Genomic DNA, 17,159 nt, shown 5'->3' with positions numbered 1-17,159 from the left:
ATTGCCTCTGTTTTGTGAGGTGAAGGACTTTGTGGACTGGTGTTGGCTATGGGCTAATGTTGGACTTGTGGGCTTGGGCAGCATTGGGTTGGGATGTTTTCGTGATGCACATTCTCTTTGCATAAAACTCTCTCTTATACATGAGTTGCTGTGGATTTGTTTCTCCAAAGTACCTAGACTAATACAACTACTGTGGGACAAGCCAACCCATGGATCCTGTCACTAAAGATTGAGGTTCCTTTGAGACCTGCTTCACCACGCTGCTGGTGTGTACACAGTTTGAGCTTGAGGCTGGTGGATCCTGTTTTCTTGCATTGCTTGAGTCTGTTATCCAGGCCTGCTTTGCTAAGCTCCTGAGCTGCTAACTGTTGGTGACCCACCTTGCTGTTTGCTGCCTGTGAACAAGACTCTGCCTGCATTGCCCAAGGGAAGACTCAGCTGTCTGCTTCCTTGATCTTGGAGCAGGGTGAGTTGAAGGACTTCCATTATATTCCATTATGTTCCACGGAAGTGAGTTGAACTGAGCCCTCTGTACTGCTGTGTGGACTATTTAGCTATTATATTCCTTCTTGCTGTATAAACCTATATATATATAAAATCATAAGTGTCCTGGTTTTGTTTCTCTAGAGAACCTTGCCTAACACACTGATGAAGATCAAGAATGATAGCCTTCAATATAGATTGAAACTCAATGAAAAGTAAACCCAAATCTTCATAACCGGGCCAAATAGACAACATCGTAATAAACTTATTCTTATGTACTCACCGCCATCAAGTCCATACTGACTCATAGCGACCCTGGAAAACAGAGTAGAAATGCCCCTGTGGGTTTCTGAGACTGTAACTATTTATGGGAGTAGAAAACCCCATCTTTCTCCTGTGGTGTGGCTAGTGGTTTTGAACCGCTGAACTTTTGAGGTCCAAAGCAAAACCACTTAGCCACCAGGGCTCCTCTCACACTTACCAAGTAGGTGCATTTTGTCAAACACTGCACTGAGAGCTTTCCATGCACTAGGTCATTGACTCTTCAGTGCCTCACCTGTAACCTGGTTATAAAGCCTAGTCTAGTACTATTACTACGTCCATGTCACAGGTGAGGTAACTGAGTCTAAAACAGATTAAATAACTTGTCCCTCAGACACTGCTGGAAGAGGTGGCATCACTTGACAGTTTATTCACTAGGATCACACCCTTAACCACCACCCCTATGTCTCTCCTGGCTGGCCTGCCCCCCAGTTTCTGGGTGGGCATCTTTCCTCAGCCATTTGGCCCTGAGCAGACTTCAGGATAAGTTCCCTCACAGCGATAAGCAGGGCCTAAGATCTCTGACAGCTGTTCCGCACTCTTCATCATCATCTGAAACAATCAGTAAGCATTAGAGAGTACTTTTCCCTTTACAAAGGTGATAATTAGATAACAAGCTGAGATTAAAGTAATTACAGTTAGACAGCTGGCGAGGCAGCACAGTCATGTTGAAATATTGTTGGTACTTCAGCATCTGGTTCTAATAACAGCATAGGCTAAAGGATTTTACATTAATTACGGAACATAATTTAATATAAACATATTTAATTACAATTGATGAGCGATAAACTGTTCAAGAATGACTTAACCCTTCACTCATGTCAAAGGGATGGGAACTTGGGGCAGGCTGCAGCCTGTTCAGTTGCCTTCCTCCCCTTCCCCCGACATGCCCTCCACAGCTCCCTGGCCCCCTCTCCTGGAGAAAGCACTCCCCAAAGAAGGAGTGTTCTAGAGGAGAACATCAGTCCTGGACAACAGCGCTGGCCACTCTGAGAAAGGCGGGCGTCAGGGAGGTGAGTGAGCAGGCTGGGCCAAGTCGTTGGCGCATCTCAGGCAGTTGCCCTTGCTCACAGCCCCGGCCAGAGTAATGTCAAAACCGGGCTGGTCTCCTCAGCTGGTCCCCCTCGCCTCTCACACCTCAGCAAGGTGCTGGCTACGCGCTGACAGCTAGTGTATTAACCAACCCGCAGACCCCTTTTCCTAAGAATAGGATAAAGGCCCATCGATCTTCTTTACAAAATCATGACTAGAAAGTCCCTGGTCCAAAAGAATCAAAGTCTTTTAAGCATTTGGGCGTCGTTGGGTAGTACCCGAGGACTTTTACATGGGACAGGACACCTACGGTTCAGGCACCTTCTATCCTGACGTGGTAGCAACCCCATGCCCACCTCTCCAACAGGCGGAAGAAAACCTTCGGTGAAACCGTTGATAACAAATTGGAAGCACAGAGACATCGCCCCTCGCTAAAGGCACAACCACCCCCATCCCTTAGTAAACCACAGAAGTGACAGCGCCTTGGGGTCTCAGCTGCATTCAGGTGCTTCTTCAGGGTCACCCAGAAGGAGGTGCCAGGCGGACTCTTTCTGAGAAAGAATGGGTAGACCTGGAGCAAGTTAGAAATTCACTGTCAAGTTTCAGTATGTGACAAATGTGGAATTACAAACAATCTCAAATACTGCTTTTGCCTCCTGCTGGGGTTTAAAAGTATAAAGCACACACTATACTGAAGGCTATAATGAGCGCTGACAAAGACAGTTTATTATTCAGAAGCAAACAAGTGAAAGCTACTGCTAGAGGAATTGCCGACAGGCATGCAGCAAAGTAGGATTCGTGTGAATAAAGATTCAGGACCACAGGGCTCACAAGAAAGAGCCAGGTTGCTCTCAAAGTGAGAGCTGTCCTGTGCATGTCCTTTGGGAAAAAGGGATCCATTCAAATCCCTTAGCACAGTAAACCTGCAATGTGACCGAGAACGCTGAGGCACTTTTTAGAGATTGAACTCTCCCAGGGACATAGGGAAGATAGGAAGTACCCAATAAGGAAGGTTTTAAGTGTTGTTTGTTTGTTTTCATTCATTAAAATAAACAACATGTGCATCAAAGTCATGGAAAAGAATGTGAAAAGGCCACTATCAGAATATGGGGAAATGCTTACAAATTATACGTAAGATGAGGTTCTAGTCTTCAAGAAACCCAGACAACTCCAACAACTCACCAATAAAAACAAAATCTGTTGCTAGCAGAGCTATTCCTACTCCTATTGATGTTGTTTGGTGCCGTCGAGTTGGCTCAACAGAACAGAACTCTGCCCGGTCGGGGGCATCCTCCCAGTTCTGTTATGTTGGAGTCCATTGAGCCCATAGGGATGCTCTACTGGGTCTCCAAACCTGCACATCTTTATGGAGCAACAATAAAAAGACAGTCCCACTGAAAGTGGGCAAAGGATCCAAGAAGACATTCTTCCAAAGAAGATGGGTGAAAGGCCAATAAGCACAAGAAAAGATGCATCACATCACCAGTCACCAGGGAAATGTGAAGGAAAACCACAGTGAGAGCCCTTCACCCACACTAGGGTGGCTTCATGGAAACACCTGATAATAGTAAGTGTCGGCAGGGATGTGGACAGATTGTAACTCTCATCCATTGCTGGTGGGAATTGAAAACAACATAGTCACTGTGGTAAAGTCTAGCACAGCAGTTCTCAGCCTGAGGGTCGTGCCACCTTTGGGGGTCAAACGACCCTTTCACAGGGGTCACCTGATTTATAACAGGAGCAAAAGTACAGTGATGAAGTAGCAACAAAAATCATTTTATGGTTGGGGGGTCACCACAACATGAGAAACTGTATTAAAGGGTTGCGGCATTAGGAAGGTTGAGAACCACTGGTCTAGCAGTTCCTCAAAAACTTAAGAATGTGATCCAGCAATCCATTCTAGGGATAAGCCTAAAGAAACGGAAAACTTTCTTTCATACAAAATTATCTATATAGATATTCACAGAAGCATTATTCATACTCTCCACACAACAGAAATAATGAACAAACGAAGTGCAGTATATCCATATAATGGAATATTAGACCGGCCAATAAGAGGAAAGGAAGTGTGGCACATGCTACAGCGTGGCTCTATCTTGAAAACTTCATGCTAAGTGAAAGAAACCACACAGGAAAGGCCACATATTATCTGATTCCATGTCTATTGAATGTCCAGAAAAGGCAAATCCATGGAGACAGAAAGTCAATAGTGGTTGTCATAGGGTAGAGGAGGAGGGAGTGAAGAGTAATTGCTAACAGGTTCAAGATTTTTGTGTTGGTGGAGCTGGGAGTGGGGGAAAGGGGTTGATGAAAATGCTCTAGAATGGCTAATGGTTGCACAAAATTGAGGATATACTAAAAGCCACTAAATCGTACATTTCTTAAAATGGTAAATTTAATGTATCTGCATTTTATCTCAACATAGACAAAAAGTTACCAAGCTGGGCAATGAGCTGAATCCTGCCAGCGGGTTCTGGACTCTGGAAGAAACCGATACCTTAGACCTGTCTCACCCAGCAGACTGAGAACCAGGGGTGCTTATAGCATCTACTCCCAGTGGTCCGCATTTAAAAAGCTGCTTCTCCAGGCAAGTAATTCCTCAGCACTTCTGACCTGCCTGTTAAAGGGACTCAGGTAACAGAGAAATTCCTGAGGCAAGGAAATGTGGGTGCCAGTAGACAGTCAAGGCAGCGTGCCCTGAGGGAGCACAGATGAGGGGGCTCAGCCACTGCACTGATGAGCTCCGCTCTCTGAGGTGTCTGGAGATGTCTGTATGAACCCCCTTCCCCGCCCCCCCCCACCCACTGCTACGAAGCTCACAACACATTTGAATAACAATGATAGAAGAAGTAATAGGCTATATCATGTGATCAAACCACCCAGTTAATGCAAGGCGAGGTGAGGATTTGCTCAGTGCTTCCCCAAATGGGCGATATCACCACTGGGTGTTCTAGAATGTTCCAAGGGGGCTGCAAAAGCAGCCACCTACCTTTCACCCTGGATTGTGGGCTATAGTACAAAGGTTTTTAATGCCAGGGGGATGCTGCTAATGTTTTGCTAAAACCGGGGTAGTAGGTCAAACAAGTTTGGGAATTTATATAAACTTCACATGAATCTCTCTATGTAACATGGGGGGAGGGGCTGCCATGAATTAGGGTCAACTCCATGGCAGCTGGTCTCTACATGACACAGTATTTCATAGAGAAGGTTATCCTGACCAAAGATGTGCTGGCCAAGCTAGCAGATATACTCAGCTAGCCATCATGTCCTCGTGGCATTCCGAGGACGTACACAGCATCTTACTGTCTCTCCTTTCCTTTCCCCCCTCTGGAGGGAAAGCAGCGGGTTTTCTCCTTAAAAGGCCTGGAAGGCTGATGCTACTTACTGTCTGCTCGTGTTGCCCAAGGCTTGAACAGTGTGTGTTCTGTTGCGTAGGTGCTGAGTCGAGATGAGATTCAAAACCTACACATTTGCTGCCAATTTAGCATAAAGGATCAAACTATACAAACACTTGAGATTGCAGAGGACACATGAAAACATGGCCCTTACATGTCCATTCTCCTGCTCTTTGGACCCATCTGGCTTTCATGTTCCCAGGATGCCCCTGTCTGAATGAACTCCCCCGGGCAAGAACACGTCAGAAAAGCAAGGTGAGGGTCTGAAGCTGCACAAGGCAGACTTACCTGATCAGGTAGTGGTTGATAATAGTGTCAAAGTAGCTGTAGTACACGACATTGTTCACATGGCCATATTGATCATTGTCCTGCCACCTCGTTTGGATGGGCAAGAAGTACCCATACGCCTCCTGGTGCCGATGGCAATCATCAACTCTCTGCTTCTTTGATGATGTTGTCAAGGAACGGACAGTTCTAGGAAGCAGTGTTGAGACCCAAGAGACCATAGTGGATGGTCACTGCCTTAGAAAGTACCTTCAAGAAAAAAACAGATAAGAGTGGTCCGAAATCTTGGCTTTTACTTGTAGAAAAGCTATCTCATTAAATGTTGGCCACTAATATCAAAAGAAAATCAGGGTGTTTTTCCACCCTAAAAAAATCAATCTCATTTCATAATCCAGGTACTCATGATAATTACGTTTTAAATTATCTCCTTAAAAGTTACCATGAGAAAAGTAAAGTCTCTGTTCAATTTTAACTTCAACCAAAAACCTAGCTCACTGCCATTGATTCCTCCACCCTATCGGCAGAGTCCAACCATCCGCTTGGGTTTCCCAGGCTGCAAATCCTCCCAGGGGCAGACAGCTTTGTTTGTCGGTTCAAACTGCCGCCCTTGAGCCCTGCCGTGGGAAGCAGGGCCCGCTATGCCATCAAGGCTCCTGTAGAATTTGAAGCCTGAGCAAGCATGCTTGTGTGAATGGAAGTCGTTTGTTCTAAAGGTATTTTCAAGATGAGTATTGTTTCTGACAAGATCTGGAACGTGCCAAAAGGCATAAATAGAGGGTTCAGGCTCTCAATCTGAAATAAAATATGGACTAGACACCACTCTAAATCAGGCCTACCAACTCTAAGGGTTTTTTTAAAGCATATTAATTTTTCCTTACAAATTAATATTCCATAGGAAAAAAAGGAAATCTACATTAAACAAAGGGGAGAAATACAATAACTCAACACCCAGATATTAACATTTCCATGTATCGTATATACTCACGTATAAGCCAGCCCGAATATCAGCTGAGGCATCTAATTTTACCATAAAAAATGTGCTGGAAAACTTGGCTTATACATGAGTATATATGGTATATGTTTTCTGGGATTCAAGCTGGTAGACCAGGGTAAATTCAATCTATAAATATGTGACTGGAATAATGCCAGGGTTTTGAACTGGTTCATTCCTGTTCTCACTCCCTGGTGAGAACTTTCATTTCCACCCAGATATACTGAATCCAAATCTACATTTCAACAAGACCCCCAGCTCGTCCTTATGGATGCTCTTGGGCCTCTAACAACCCCCTGGGGATCTTGTTAAAATGTAAATGCTGACTCAGTGAACTGGAGTGGAAACGCACGTTCCCATGAGGGGGTGAGAACAGGAATGAAACAGTTCAAAATCCTGGAATTATTCCAGTGGTGTGTTTATATATTGAATATACCATGGACTATAAGAAGCATGAACAATCTATCTTTGTAAAAGTACAGCCAGAGTCCTGCTAAGAAGGGAGGGGGGTAAGACTTCATCTTATATCCTTTGGACATGTCATCAGGAGGGCAATTCTCTGGAGAGTGACATATTGCTTGGTAAGGGTCAGAGAATAAAGAGGAGGGCCTGACCCTGACCCTGACCCTGATGGATTGACACAGTGGCTGCAGCAATGAGCTCAAGCATTGTAACAATGGAGATGGTGAAAGACTGGCCAGTGCTTTGTCCAGGTGGGCATAGATAGGGTCACTATCAGAACCAATTTGATGGCACTTAACTACAACAACATATTAATGTATCTCTATATACATACTAAATGTAACCATATTGTATATAGTAGGTTGTCCTTGCTTGTATTTAAAAATAGATCATTATTATGGTAAAACATACCTTTACATCATTTGTAATGTTGAATTCCACACTAATCCACTTTATTGACCCACTGCAATTTGTCAAATTCCTGATTGTTGCACATTTTGGATTGTTATTCCAATTCCATTCCAATTTTTATCAATGAATTTTCACATATATCCACAATCATTTTCTTATGATAAATTCCTAGAAGCATAATTGCTAGGTCAAGGGGCAAATGAATTGTTACAGCCTTTGATATACATTAATGCCCTCTAGAAAGATGGTACCAATTTATAGCCTCCCCAGCAGTGTAGGAGCTGGCCAATTTCCCTGTCAATTTTAAAATGCGTTGTCAATTTGACAGTGTTCGCTCATTTCCATACAACTTTAATGAAAGGTGCTAAGTGGAAAGATGACTGCTGCTACCTGATGGAATGACTAGTATCAGAATAACCCCTCTGTTTGAGAACGACGACAAACGCTTCTACAATGTTTGAAGGTATCAAACTATAGTCAAGGCAGCAAGACATCGCACAGCCGCACCTCAGGGATGAGGGTGGCATGCTGAGGTGAGCCTGGCATTTGCCTCTGCAGCTTCGCATCAGGAGATGTGCAGATTCGAAAGATGAGGAATACAGGCTGCAGCGAGAGAGGCAGCCTAGGGCTCCTGGGAGTCTGGCTGTGCTAGACGGAAATTGAAAGGCCATTATCCTAGAAAAGAATGAACTGCAGAGAAGTGAATCTGATAGCACAACTTCCCCCTAAAGGCAATTGCTGACTTAGAAGCTGCGTATAATGATCCGTGGTGGGACAGTGGTAGATTTCTGACCTTCCATGAGGGGGATTTGAATAAGGTGGATCAAAGATGAATCGAGGCATTTGAATTGTGGTGCTAGTGAAGAATACTGACTGTACCATGGGCTGCTGAAAGGACAATCCAATCTGTCTTGGAAAAAGTGAAGGTCAGCCTGCTCCTTAGAGGCAAGGATTACAAGCCTTCATCTTATATACTTTGGACATGTTGTCAGGAGAGATCAGTCCCAAACATCTTGTTTGGTAAAGTGGAGGGGCAACAAAAAAGAGGAAGGCCCTCAGCAAGATGGATTGACACAGTGGCTGCAACAATGGGCTCAGACATGGGGTGGGGGGGGAGAATGTGAGGATGACGCAGGACCGTGAGTGTTTTGTTCTGTTGTGTGTAATAAGGTTGCTATAAATTGGAACCAACTGGAAGGCACCTAAGAACAACTCCTGGCCAATGCACCTCATGCACAGCCGCCCCAGGTCTGTCTGTCAGTGGAGGCTTGGGTGTGGCTATGATGCCAAACAGGTTTCAATGGAGCTTCCAGACTGAGATGGACTGGAAAAAAGATGGACCGAGAAGAAAGGTCCAAACACCACGTATGAAAACCCTGTGGGTCCCAATGATCTGATCTGTCGGCGATCATGCAGCTGGTGCTGGAGTGGACAGCATTTTGTCCCATTGTGCAGGAAGTTTCCGTGTATTAGCAGCTGACGACAACACGTGGCATATGGAGTGGTACAAAGAGATCATGGCGGGGATGATAACCAAAATGTTGGCGACTCCACCCAGGGGCTCCATCAATCAAGTTGTGAAAAACCAGCCACTGTAAACCTTACAGAGCACAGTCCTATCCGACACATACAGGGTCACCAAGACTCAGAACTGACTTGATGGCAACTGGTTTGAAGTGGCATGTGCTCTGAGCGAGATGAAGAGAATCCAGCACCAAGCAGCTGTTCTCAAGCTGAGCATCGAAGGAGGAAATAAGAGCCTCATACTGCTACAGAGACAACAAGGAGCTTTCCAGGTGGCCAGTGACAGGCGGAGGGGGGCAGCAACATACATTCAGCAGACAACTCAGAACTACACCCTGAACCTGAGAACACACCTCAAATTGACCAGACTCGATCAAAGTTATCTACCCACACACTATCTGCCAGTCAGGAAAACACTAACTCATCTCTGGAGGAAAACGCAACCATCCCAAACCTCTCTAATGTTTTATACACAAGCCTGGCCTTCAATCAAAAGCTACCATGCCTGCCAGCAAATAAGAATAAAGACCAAAAAGAAAAGAATTAATTTAGAAAGCAATAAAAACCACCCATCCCATTGACACTGGAGTTGCCAGACTTGCACTTAAAAAGAATGATTAAACATGCATCATCTCCATCACCAATAAATTAAATGCTTAAAATTTGGAAGAGAAAGTCACCTACATAAATAAATGACTTTTAAACTTTTGAGAAGATAGACAATTTCAATCATAATAAGAGAAATGCAAATTATAATTATACTGAGATAGCATTTCTCAAGGATTAGATTAGCAAGAATTACAAAACTTGGATATACATTCTCCTACTGTAACATCACATTAAATGGCTTAGAAGGAACTAATATACAACTATGATACACACACCAGTGTGTGTGTTCACATAGGCATAGAGTGGAGAAAGCAAACAGGGAATGTGGTGTATCTAGGTAGAAGATATATAGTAATTTTTTCTACTATTCTTCCAACCTTTCTGAAAATTTTGAAATTATTTTCAAAATGACTAACCCCATAACGTTGTCCTTTTTACGTTCAAGAAAATATATTAAAATTTTAATACCTTCACCAGAACACTAGATTCTATGAGATGCAATGGCATGAAACTGAACTATGTCGCCCCCAAAATATGTACACTAAGCAAGGTTATGAGTCTCAATATTGTGTGGCTGTCTTCTATTTTGTGAGCTAATGTAATTATTCTCCATTTAAGTGCTATAAAGCCTAACCTCTGTATGTTAATGAGGCAGGATTAGGGTGCACTGTCTTGACTTCCAGCAATCCAAGAGGAAGCCCCACCCTTAGCACACATCACCCCTTTACTCAATGAATCACCACCATACAAGTCAACAGGAGAAAGAGGAGGGGTCATGCTTGGAAAGAGTTAGAGTCCCTACCCTTTCCTGTAGGGTTGCTATGAGTCTGCAGCTGCTCTATGGCAGAGAGAGAGAGAGAGGGAGAGAAGCTACACCTTTGCGGAGTCACCCTTCTTAAAGACAAACCACTTTTCACTGTGAAGGGTTGGAATAGACTTAATGGCAGGGAGTTTGGTGTGGGTTTGGGTTTCCAAAGCAGATCATAGTTTTACACTCAAGAATTCATATATAGTCTGTTGCCACTCATGCACTACAATCCTCTCAATGTACCATCCCTTATCCCTCTTCCTCCCTGTGTTCCCTGTTTCCATGTTTCCTTCTTTCCTAACCTGCTGGATTCTCTCCATAGCTGTCCTTCTGATCTTGAAGAGTGGGTTATTCTAACTCAGAGGTGAGTTTAGTTCCAGACCTAAAGGGCAAGGACCACACTCTTGAAGGTTCTACCAGACTCCATCCAATCAGTAAGCCTGAAGATATTTTCTACATCTTGGCTTTTTTGTCTCACCTGAAACAGGATGAATTGCTTTTGAAAATTCATCATCTCTTCAAAAGAAAAACTGGAGAAGGGAGTGTCCCAGCGCTCCCTCGCCCCTTCCCAAGTGCATACCCTTTGTTGGTTGTCAGGAGAGACCAGTCTCTGGAGAAGGACATCATGCTTGGTAAAGCAGAGGGGTTGTGACAGAGAGGAAGACCCTCAAGGAGGTGGACTGACACCGTGGCTGTGCTAATGGGCTCAGGCATAGGATCAACTGTGAGGATGATGCAGGACCTGGTAGCCTTTCACTCTGTGGTGCACAGGGTTGCCATGGAACGGAACTGACTTTGGTGGCACTAACAACAGCAACAACACTGCTGAGTAGCACAGTCCACTGGCATGTCCAAAGAGCATCAGTTTTGACACTTGCTTCACGGATGTTCTGATTTTAGAAACAGCACAAAGGGTATGCCAAACACCTAGAGTCCACAAAGAAACTCATCCCAAATGGCCACTTTGCTCAGATCTGAGTATGTATTGGGGGAGGGGGAGAAGATGGATCCTGCCAGGCAGAGAATTTCTCAGGAAGCCGTGAAGATATTAGCTAATTTACTCAATTTATTCCAAGCTGAAACATAATAGCACATTATAAATCTGTTTTGATTTTACTTAATCTAATGAAAAAAATGTTCATCTTTTTGATAAGTGCTCATTAGCTATTTTTTTCTGACATAAACAGACAAGAAAGATGTTCTTGGGCTGCATTTAAAACGCAGCTCGGCTAATTACAGTGCAACGACTCAAAGAACAAAATCAGTGTACTGAAGTTTCTCACTTGAATTGTCTTTAGAGTTGAATTAAAGTCTAATGGAAGAAAAAGGAAAAGTGCCCCATCAGTGTATTTTACACTTAGGTTGAATCATGTTTAAACAAACAAAGGCCACACTCCACTACATGCTATATATTTTCAAAACTTCCAATGTCAATTGTTGTCTAAGATCAGTTGCTCTACTAATCAACAAAGGGGCATCGCTAGGGAGAGGACGGAGGGGGTAAGGGCACTGCAACTCCCTTTTTTGTAAGTGATGATGGATTTGCATGAACAATTTACCCTGTTTCAGGTGAGACCAAAAGCCAAGCGACAGTTAATATCCAATCAGGGTCGAAGCCAGGAAAGGATAAGGGGATAGCATGAAGGCTAGTGATGTATCTAGGAGTTGAATTTACAGCCCAGGCTTCTGCTCAGGATTTTTTGGACTTTCAGATAATTCAGGCTTTTTGAATCACAGAATATTAAGATGCTGAAACAGTCCTGAAAGTCTTTCTCAAAATGCTAGCTTTATGCTCCAGGAAAAATTTTATGATCCTTAAAAAAATTGTGTTGTGATTGTTGTAAAAGAGATATAATAATTGCCATGTTATTCATTGTTAAGTATATATTTTAAATATACAGTTGGCATTAATTATATTCACAATAGATAATATTTTTATCATCAAGATACTTTTAAATTGTGAGTTGCTTTAAGGTCTGCGGAGCAAGTCATTTTTCTAGTCAACAATTCATACACATTTTGTTTCATATCATTGAGTGCAATCCTTCCATTGAAACATCCCTCATCCCATTTTCTCCCTGTGTTTCCTGTTTCCACTCCTACTTTCCTGCTCCTTCCTGGTGTCATAAGCTTTGTCCTTGACACTGATTGTTCTAAGAAGTGTGTGTCTCTCTAGTAGTACTGTTCTCCTTAGAGGCCTGTCAGAGTGAGTTAAGTTTCAGGCCTAAAAGGGGACTAAGGGCCATAGTCTTGGGGAGTTACACCAGTCGGTCTCTATGTGACCAGTAAAACTGGTCTTTATGACCCCCACCCACCCCCCGACACACAAACACACACACACACATTGTGAGCCCATTCTATCCAGGACTTACTAATGTGATCCCATTCAGATGAGTTAGTAGCGGCAACTGGGCACCCTCTAGTTCTTCTATCTCAAGATTGTGGAGTCTGAAGTTCTAGGCAACTAATCAATCCTTTGGGCGAATTGTTTCCATGCCCCTTTGAATTCCTTCCCTCTTCTTTGCTCCTGACAGACACCAATAGCTGCACCTTAGATGGCCAAGCACAGATGCTTAGTCACTACTCACCAAAGTAGGATGTAGATTATCTCTCTGTGGAGTACATTGTGCCAGTTGACCTTGATGTCCCCCGAGACTATGCTTTTGAGCCTTCACCTAGTGACTTGCGAGGGGGTATCCCCAAAACTGGATACACCCCCAAAGCGAAGTATTCACTTTTTTTTACAAAACAACCTTATCACCTTCAACGTACTCTCCATTACACTTAATACGTTTGTCAAATCTGAAATTCCATTCTTGGAAACACTTTTCAAACTCATCTGTTTAGATGGCTGAAAGCACCTCCCTCATTTTTTTCCTTCATCTCTTCTATGTCTTCAAATTGCTATCCTTTCATGTCCCACTTTAGTCACAGAAACAAAAAGAAGTTGCTTGGAGTGAGGTCAGGTGAGTAAAGTGCATGGGACAAGAGAGGCATGCAGCTTTTTGCCAAAATCTGAGATGGGTGTGTGAACAGGTACATTGACATAGTGGCAAAATCAATCCCCTGTCTGCCACAAATCAAGTCTTTTCTGTCACATACTGTTAGGCAATCTTTTCAGAAGCTCAAATAGAAATCTTGATTAACAGCCTGACCTGGGAACAAACTCAAAATGCACTGTCCCCCTCACCTCAAAAATCAAATGAGCATTGTCTTGATCTTTGATTTCTCTTGATGAGTTTCCTGAGGGGCAAGGTGACGATGGTGTCTTCCACTGGCTTGATTGATGTTTGCTTTCAGAGTCTTAAGAATAACACCATGTCTTGTTATCATTAATGTCCTTGGGGGGAAAAGTCTGGGTCGCTGTAGAGCTGTTCTTTCAAAGCACAGCACGTTTCCAGGCGACTCCCTTTTTCCTGGTCAGTCGGAACCTGAGGTACAAATTTCACAGCGAGCCTTCTCATTCCCAAATCTTCCATTAAAATTTGCTGAACCAAGTTCAAAGATAGTCCAGATAACCATCACGGTCTTCCAGCACAAGTGCATGAGTTTTGTCAACATTTTCATCCATTTGGGAAGTTGACAGGTGTCTAAAACGAAGTTTGTCATCAATCAACATTTCACCTTTTTTAAATGAGAAAACCACTTATGCACTTGAGTTTTTCCCATAGCGCTGTCCTTGTAAGCTGTGTTCAACATCACAACAAGTTCTGTGGCATTTTTCCTGAGCAGGAAACAAAATTTCTCAGCCCCACACTTCTTTTAAATCGACCATCACAAAAAATGAAGTTTGAGCAAAACTTCTTTTACCAAAAATTCACTGTGACCAGAGAGGACCTTCCCAGGCAACGCCACTAGGTGCACTAACTCAGAGTGAGTTCCTGAATGCTCACCTAGCAGGGAAAAATGCATACTACGGAAGCTTCACTCAGCGGAGCTTTTTTCCAGTTTTTTTTTTTTGTAGTGGTGGATACCTCTTTGTATTCCTTTAAGGTATTTGGTATGGCTAATACATTTTCATAACATTGCCCCCTGCATATTCATTCTATTATAGTCATGGATTAATTTATAGCATATAAAGGAATACCCTCTGCCAAACATTTATATGAAGGTAAATAAAAAGTATAATTTCAAAATCATCAAAACCTTTATTAAACAAAAATATCAAAATATGAAGCTATTATTTCTTGACATAATCCTCCCCCACACTTCTAAAGCCAGTATTTCCAACTCTCTAGCATTCCCTGGGGAATTCTGTGCTCTTTGATTCACACTGCATCAAAATGGCAGTTTTGGCATTCTCTAGGGATTCAAATTTCTTTTAATGTTCTTGGAGTTTGGAGAAGAAAAAGAAGGCTGTAAGGAGCTAGATCAGGGCTGTAGGGTGGGTGTAGTAAGGTTTCCCAATGAAATTTTTGTTGGACAATCCTTTTTCTCACCTATTCTGTTTTCCGTTTTCTTAAACTTTCTTCCTAATAAGCCATTGTAATCATCCTGTGTCTTTTGAGAAAACTCTATCAAGGGCACTCCTGGGAAATTCAAACAAAACAAAAAATCAGTCATTATAACCTCTGGACTGGCTGCTCTGCCTTGAATTTAACTGGCCCCGCAATTCCCCTCGGAAGTCACTGTTCTGCTTGGACTCTAACTAAATTAAGACTTCTATTTCATTGAGATAATTTGTTTACAGTCATCCACTGATTGCATAGACACGTTTAAAAATGTTTCATGTGCAAACTCACACATCAAGGATCTGGAGCCCTCGCAGTCAAACGTCTTGACTCGTATTCATAAATATAGTTCCATTCTCCTTCCCCTGCCTGCTCACATCTACGCATCCACTCTTATTATACTGTTATTACAGGAGTGTATATATAGTATTATTATCCCTCTGCCTTTAACTCTTATCCTTCTCCCAGTGTCTCCCCTTGCCTTCATTTTAATTAATTAATTTATTTCTGGCACTCTGGGAAAAGCTCTGGACTATTCATCACAAGGTCAGCAGTTCAAACCCACTAGCTGCTCTACAAAACAAAGATGAATATCTGCTCCAGTAAAGACTTACAGTCTCAGAAATCTTAAGTAGCAGGTCTACTCTGCCCTATAGGGTTGCTATGAGTCAAAATAGACTTGATGCCAGCGGGTTTGGTTGGGTCCTCTTAATGTATATTACCCCCCTGTTTGCCCAAATTAATATGCATCTGCCCTCTAGTAGCTTGACCTACCACCCCTGGTAACCATTCAAAGAATGTTTCTTTTTGTGTGGAAACTTTTTCTTGACTTTTCATAGCACTGGTCTCATATAATGTTTGCCCTTTAGGGCTTGATCCATTTCATTCAGCATCATGTCTTCCAAGATCAGTCATGCCATGAAATGTTTCACAGATTCATCATTATTCTTTCAAGTTGAATAATATTTCATTGGGAGAAAGACAGGCCTTTCCACTCCCATAATGAGTTACAGTCTCAGAAACCCACCAGGACAATTCTATGCTGTCCTGTAGGGTTGCTATTATTATAAATATATATATTATATATATGAGAGAATGTCATTGTGTGTATATGCTAGCATTTGTTTATCTATTGATAGACATTTGTTTCCATTTGTTGCTATTGTGAACGGTGCCACACGAACATAGGTAAGTTTATCTCTACTCATGTCACAGCTCTTACTTGTGTAGGATACATGAGGGTAAGTTATAAAATATTGCTCCTAGGGTTCAAGTTCATACAACCATAAGTTAATTCCAAAGAAAACATGTTTCAGTGTCTCTGTGCTCACCCTACAGCTGCAGACAAGTTCTCTCGGTAATTTCTTATTCTTGTTAGAGTGTCTTTTATAAACCAGGAGGGTTCAATCAAAACAGTGACTTCCAGGGGGATGTGCTGAGACAATCCAATTCAGGGCAGAGAGGTCAGCTCAGACGGTGATGGTGACAGCTTTGGGAGATTTCTAATGGGTGATCATGATAGATTTTCTCAGAGGACACGGGAAAACCAGAGGAATACATTTTAAGAAAACCAGAAATTCCATTAGTGAGAAGAGGGCCAGGAAAGTTGTTCTGAGAAGAATGTTCTTCCATCTGACGATGTACTTCTTCCTTCTTTGGAGCAGCGCCAGCTGTCCAAGGAGAATTTTGATGGGAAACGACCCATTCATCCTATAGCTTTGATCTTGCCCCTCTAAACTTGTTTTTCTTTCCCAAACACAAAAACCATTTAAAATTAGTACTCCCACACTGGTACATAGGAACTAGAAACACAGGGAATCCAGGACAGATGATCCCTTCAGGACCAGTACTGAGAGTGGTGAAACTGGGAGGGTGGAGGGAAGGTGGGGTAGAAAGGGGGAACCGATTACAAGGCTCTACATATAACCTCCTCCCTGGGGGATGGACAACAGAAAAGTGAGAGAAGGGAGATGTCGGACAGTGTAAGATATGACAAAATAATAATTTATAAATGATCAAGGGGTCATAGAGTGGGAGGGAGGGCAGGGAGGGAAGGGGAAAAATGAGGAGCTGATGCCAGGAGCTTGGGTGGAGAGCAAATGTTTCGAGAATGATGAGGGCAGATGTGCTTGACACAATTGATGTATGTATGGATTGTGATAAGAGTTGTATGAGCCCCTAATAAAATGATAATAAGTAAATAAATAAAATTCGGACTCTCGGACTCCTTCAAGGACGCCAAAATTTGAGGTTAGTATCCAGAGAAAAGCATGGGATCCATCAGGGAAGCATTAGGGAAATGGAAACACTGCCTCAGGTGTTTGTACTCAGAAGGTGATACATCAAGAAACAATAGCTTCACGTTCTGAAACTTCTGTTCAGTAAAG

The 17,159-nt window shown here is 42.8% G+C and overlaps 1 protein-coding gene across 1 annotated transcript in view; it reads right to left on the bottom strand.

Annotated features, from left to right (window-relative positions):
• The window catches only part of LOC123521781, a 118,967-nt gene that overhangs the window by 88,919 nt on the left and 12,889 nt on the right, over positions 1-17,159 (bottom strand). The window contains exon 2 of the mRNA XM_045291067.1: positions 5,520-5,765. Within this exon, the coding sequence (XP_045147002.1) occupies positions 5,520-5,737 (218 nt within the window). The 5' untranslated portion in view covers positions 5,738-5,765. The remainder of the gene's footprint in view (positions 1-5,519; positions 5,766-17,159) is intronic.

This window comes from Echinops telfairi, unplaced genomic scaffold (assembly GCF_000313985.2).
Source record: "Echinops telfairi isolate 266 unplaced genomic scaffold, ASM31398v2 ScPeMD7_60;HRSCAF=208, whole genome shotgun sequence".
Classification (NCBI taxonomy): Eukaryota; Metazoa; Chordata; class Mammalia; order Afrosoricida; family Tenrecidae; genus Echinops; species Echinops telfairi.
The sequence above is the reverse complement of the archived record's forward strand: the minus strand, read 5'-3'. Positions and strand labels throughout refer to the sequence as shown.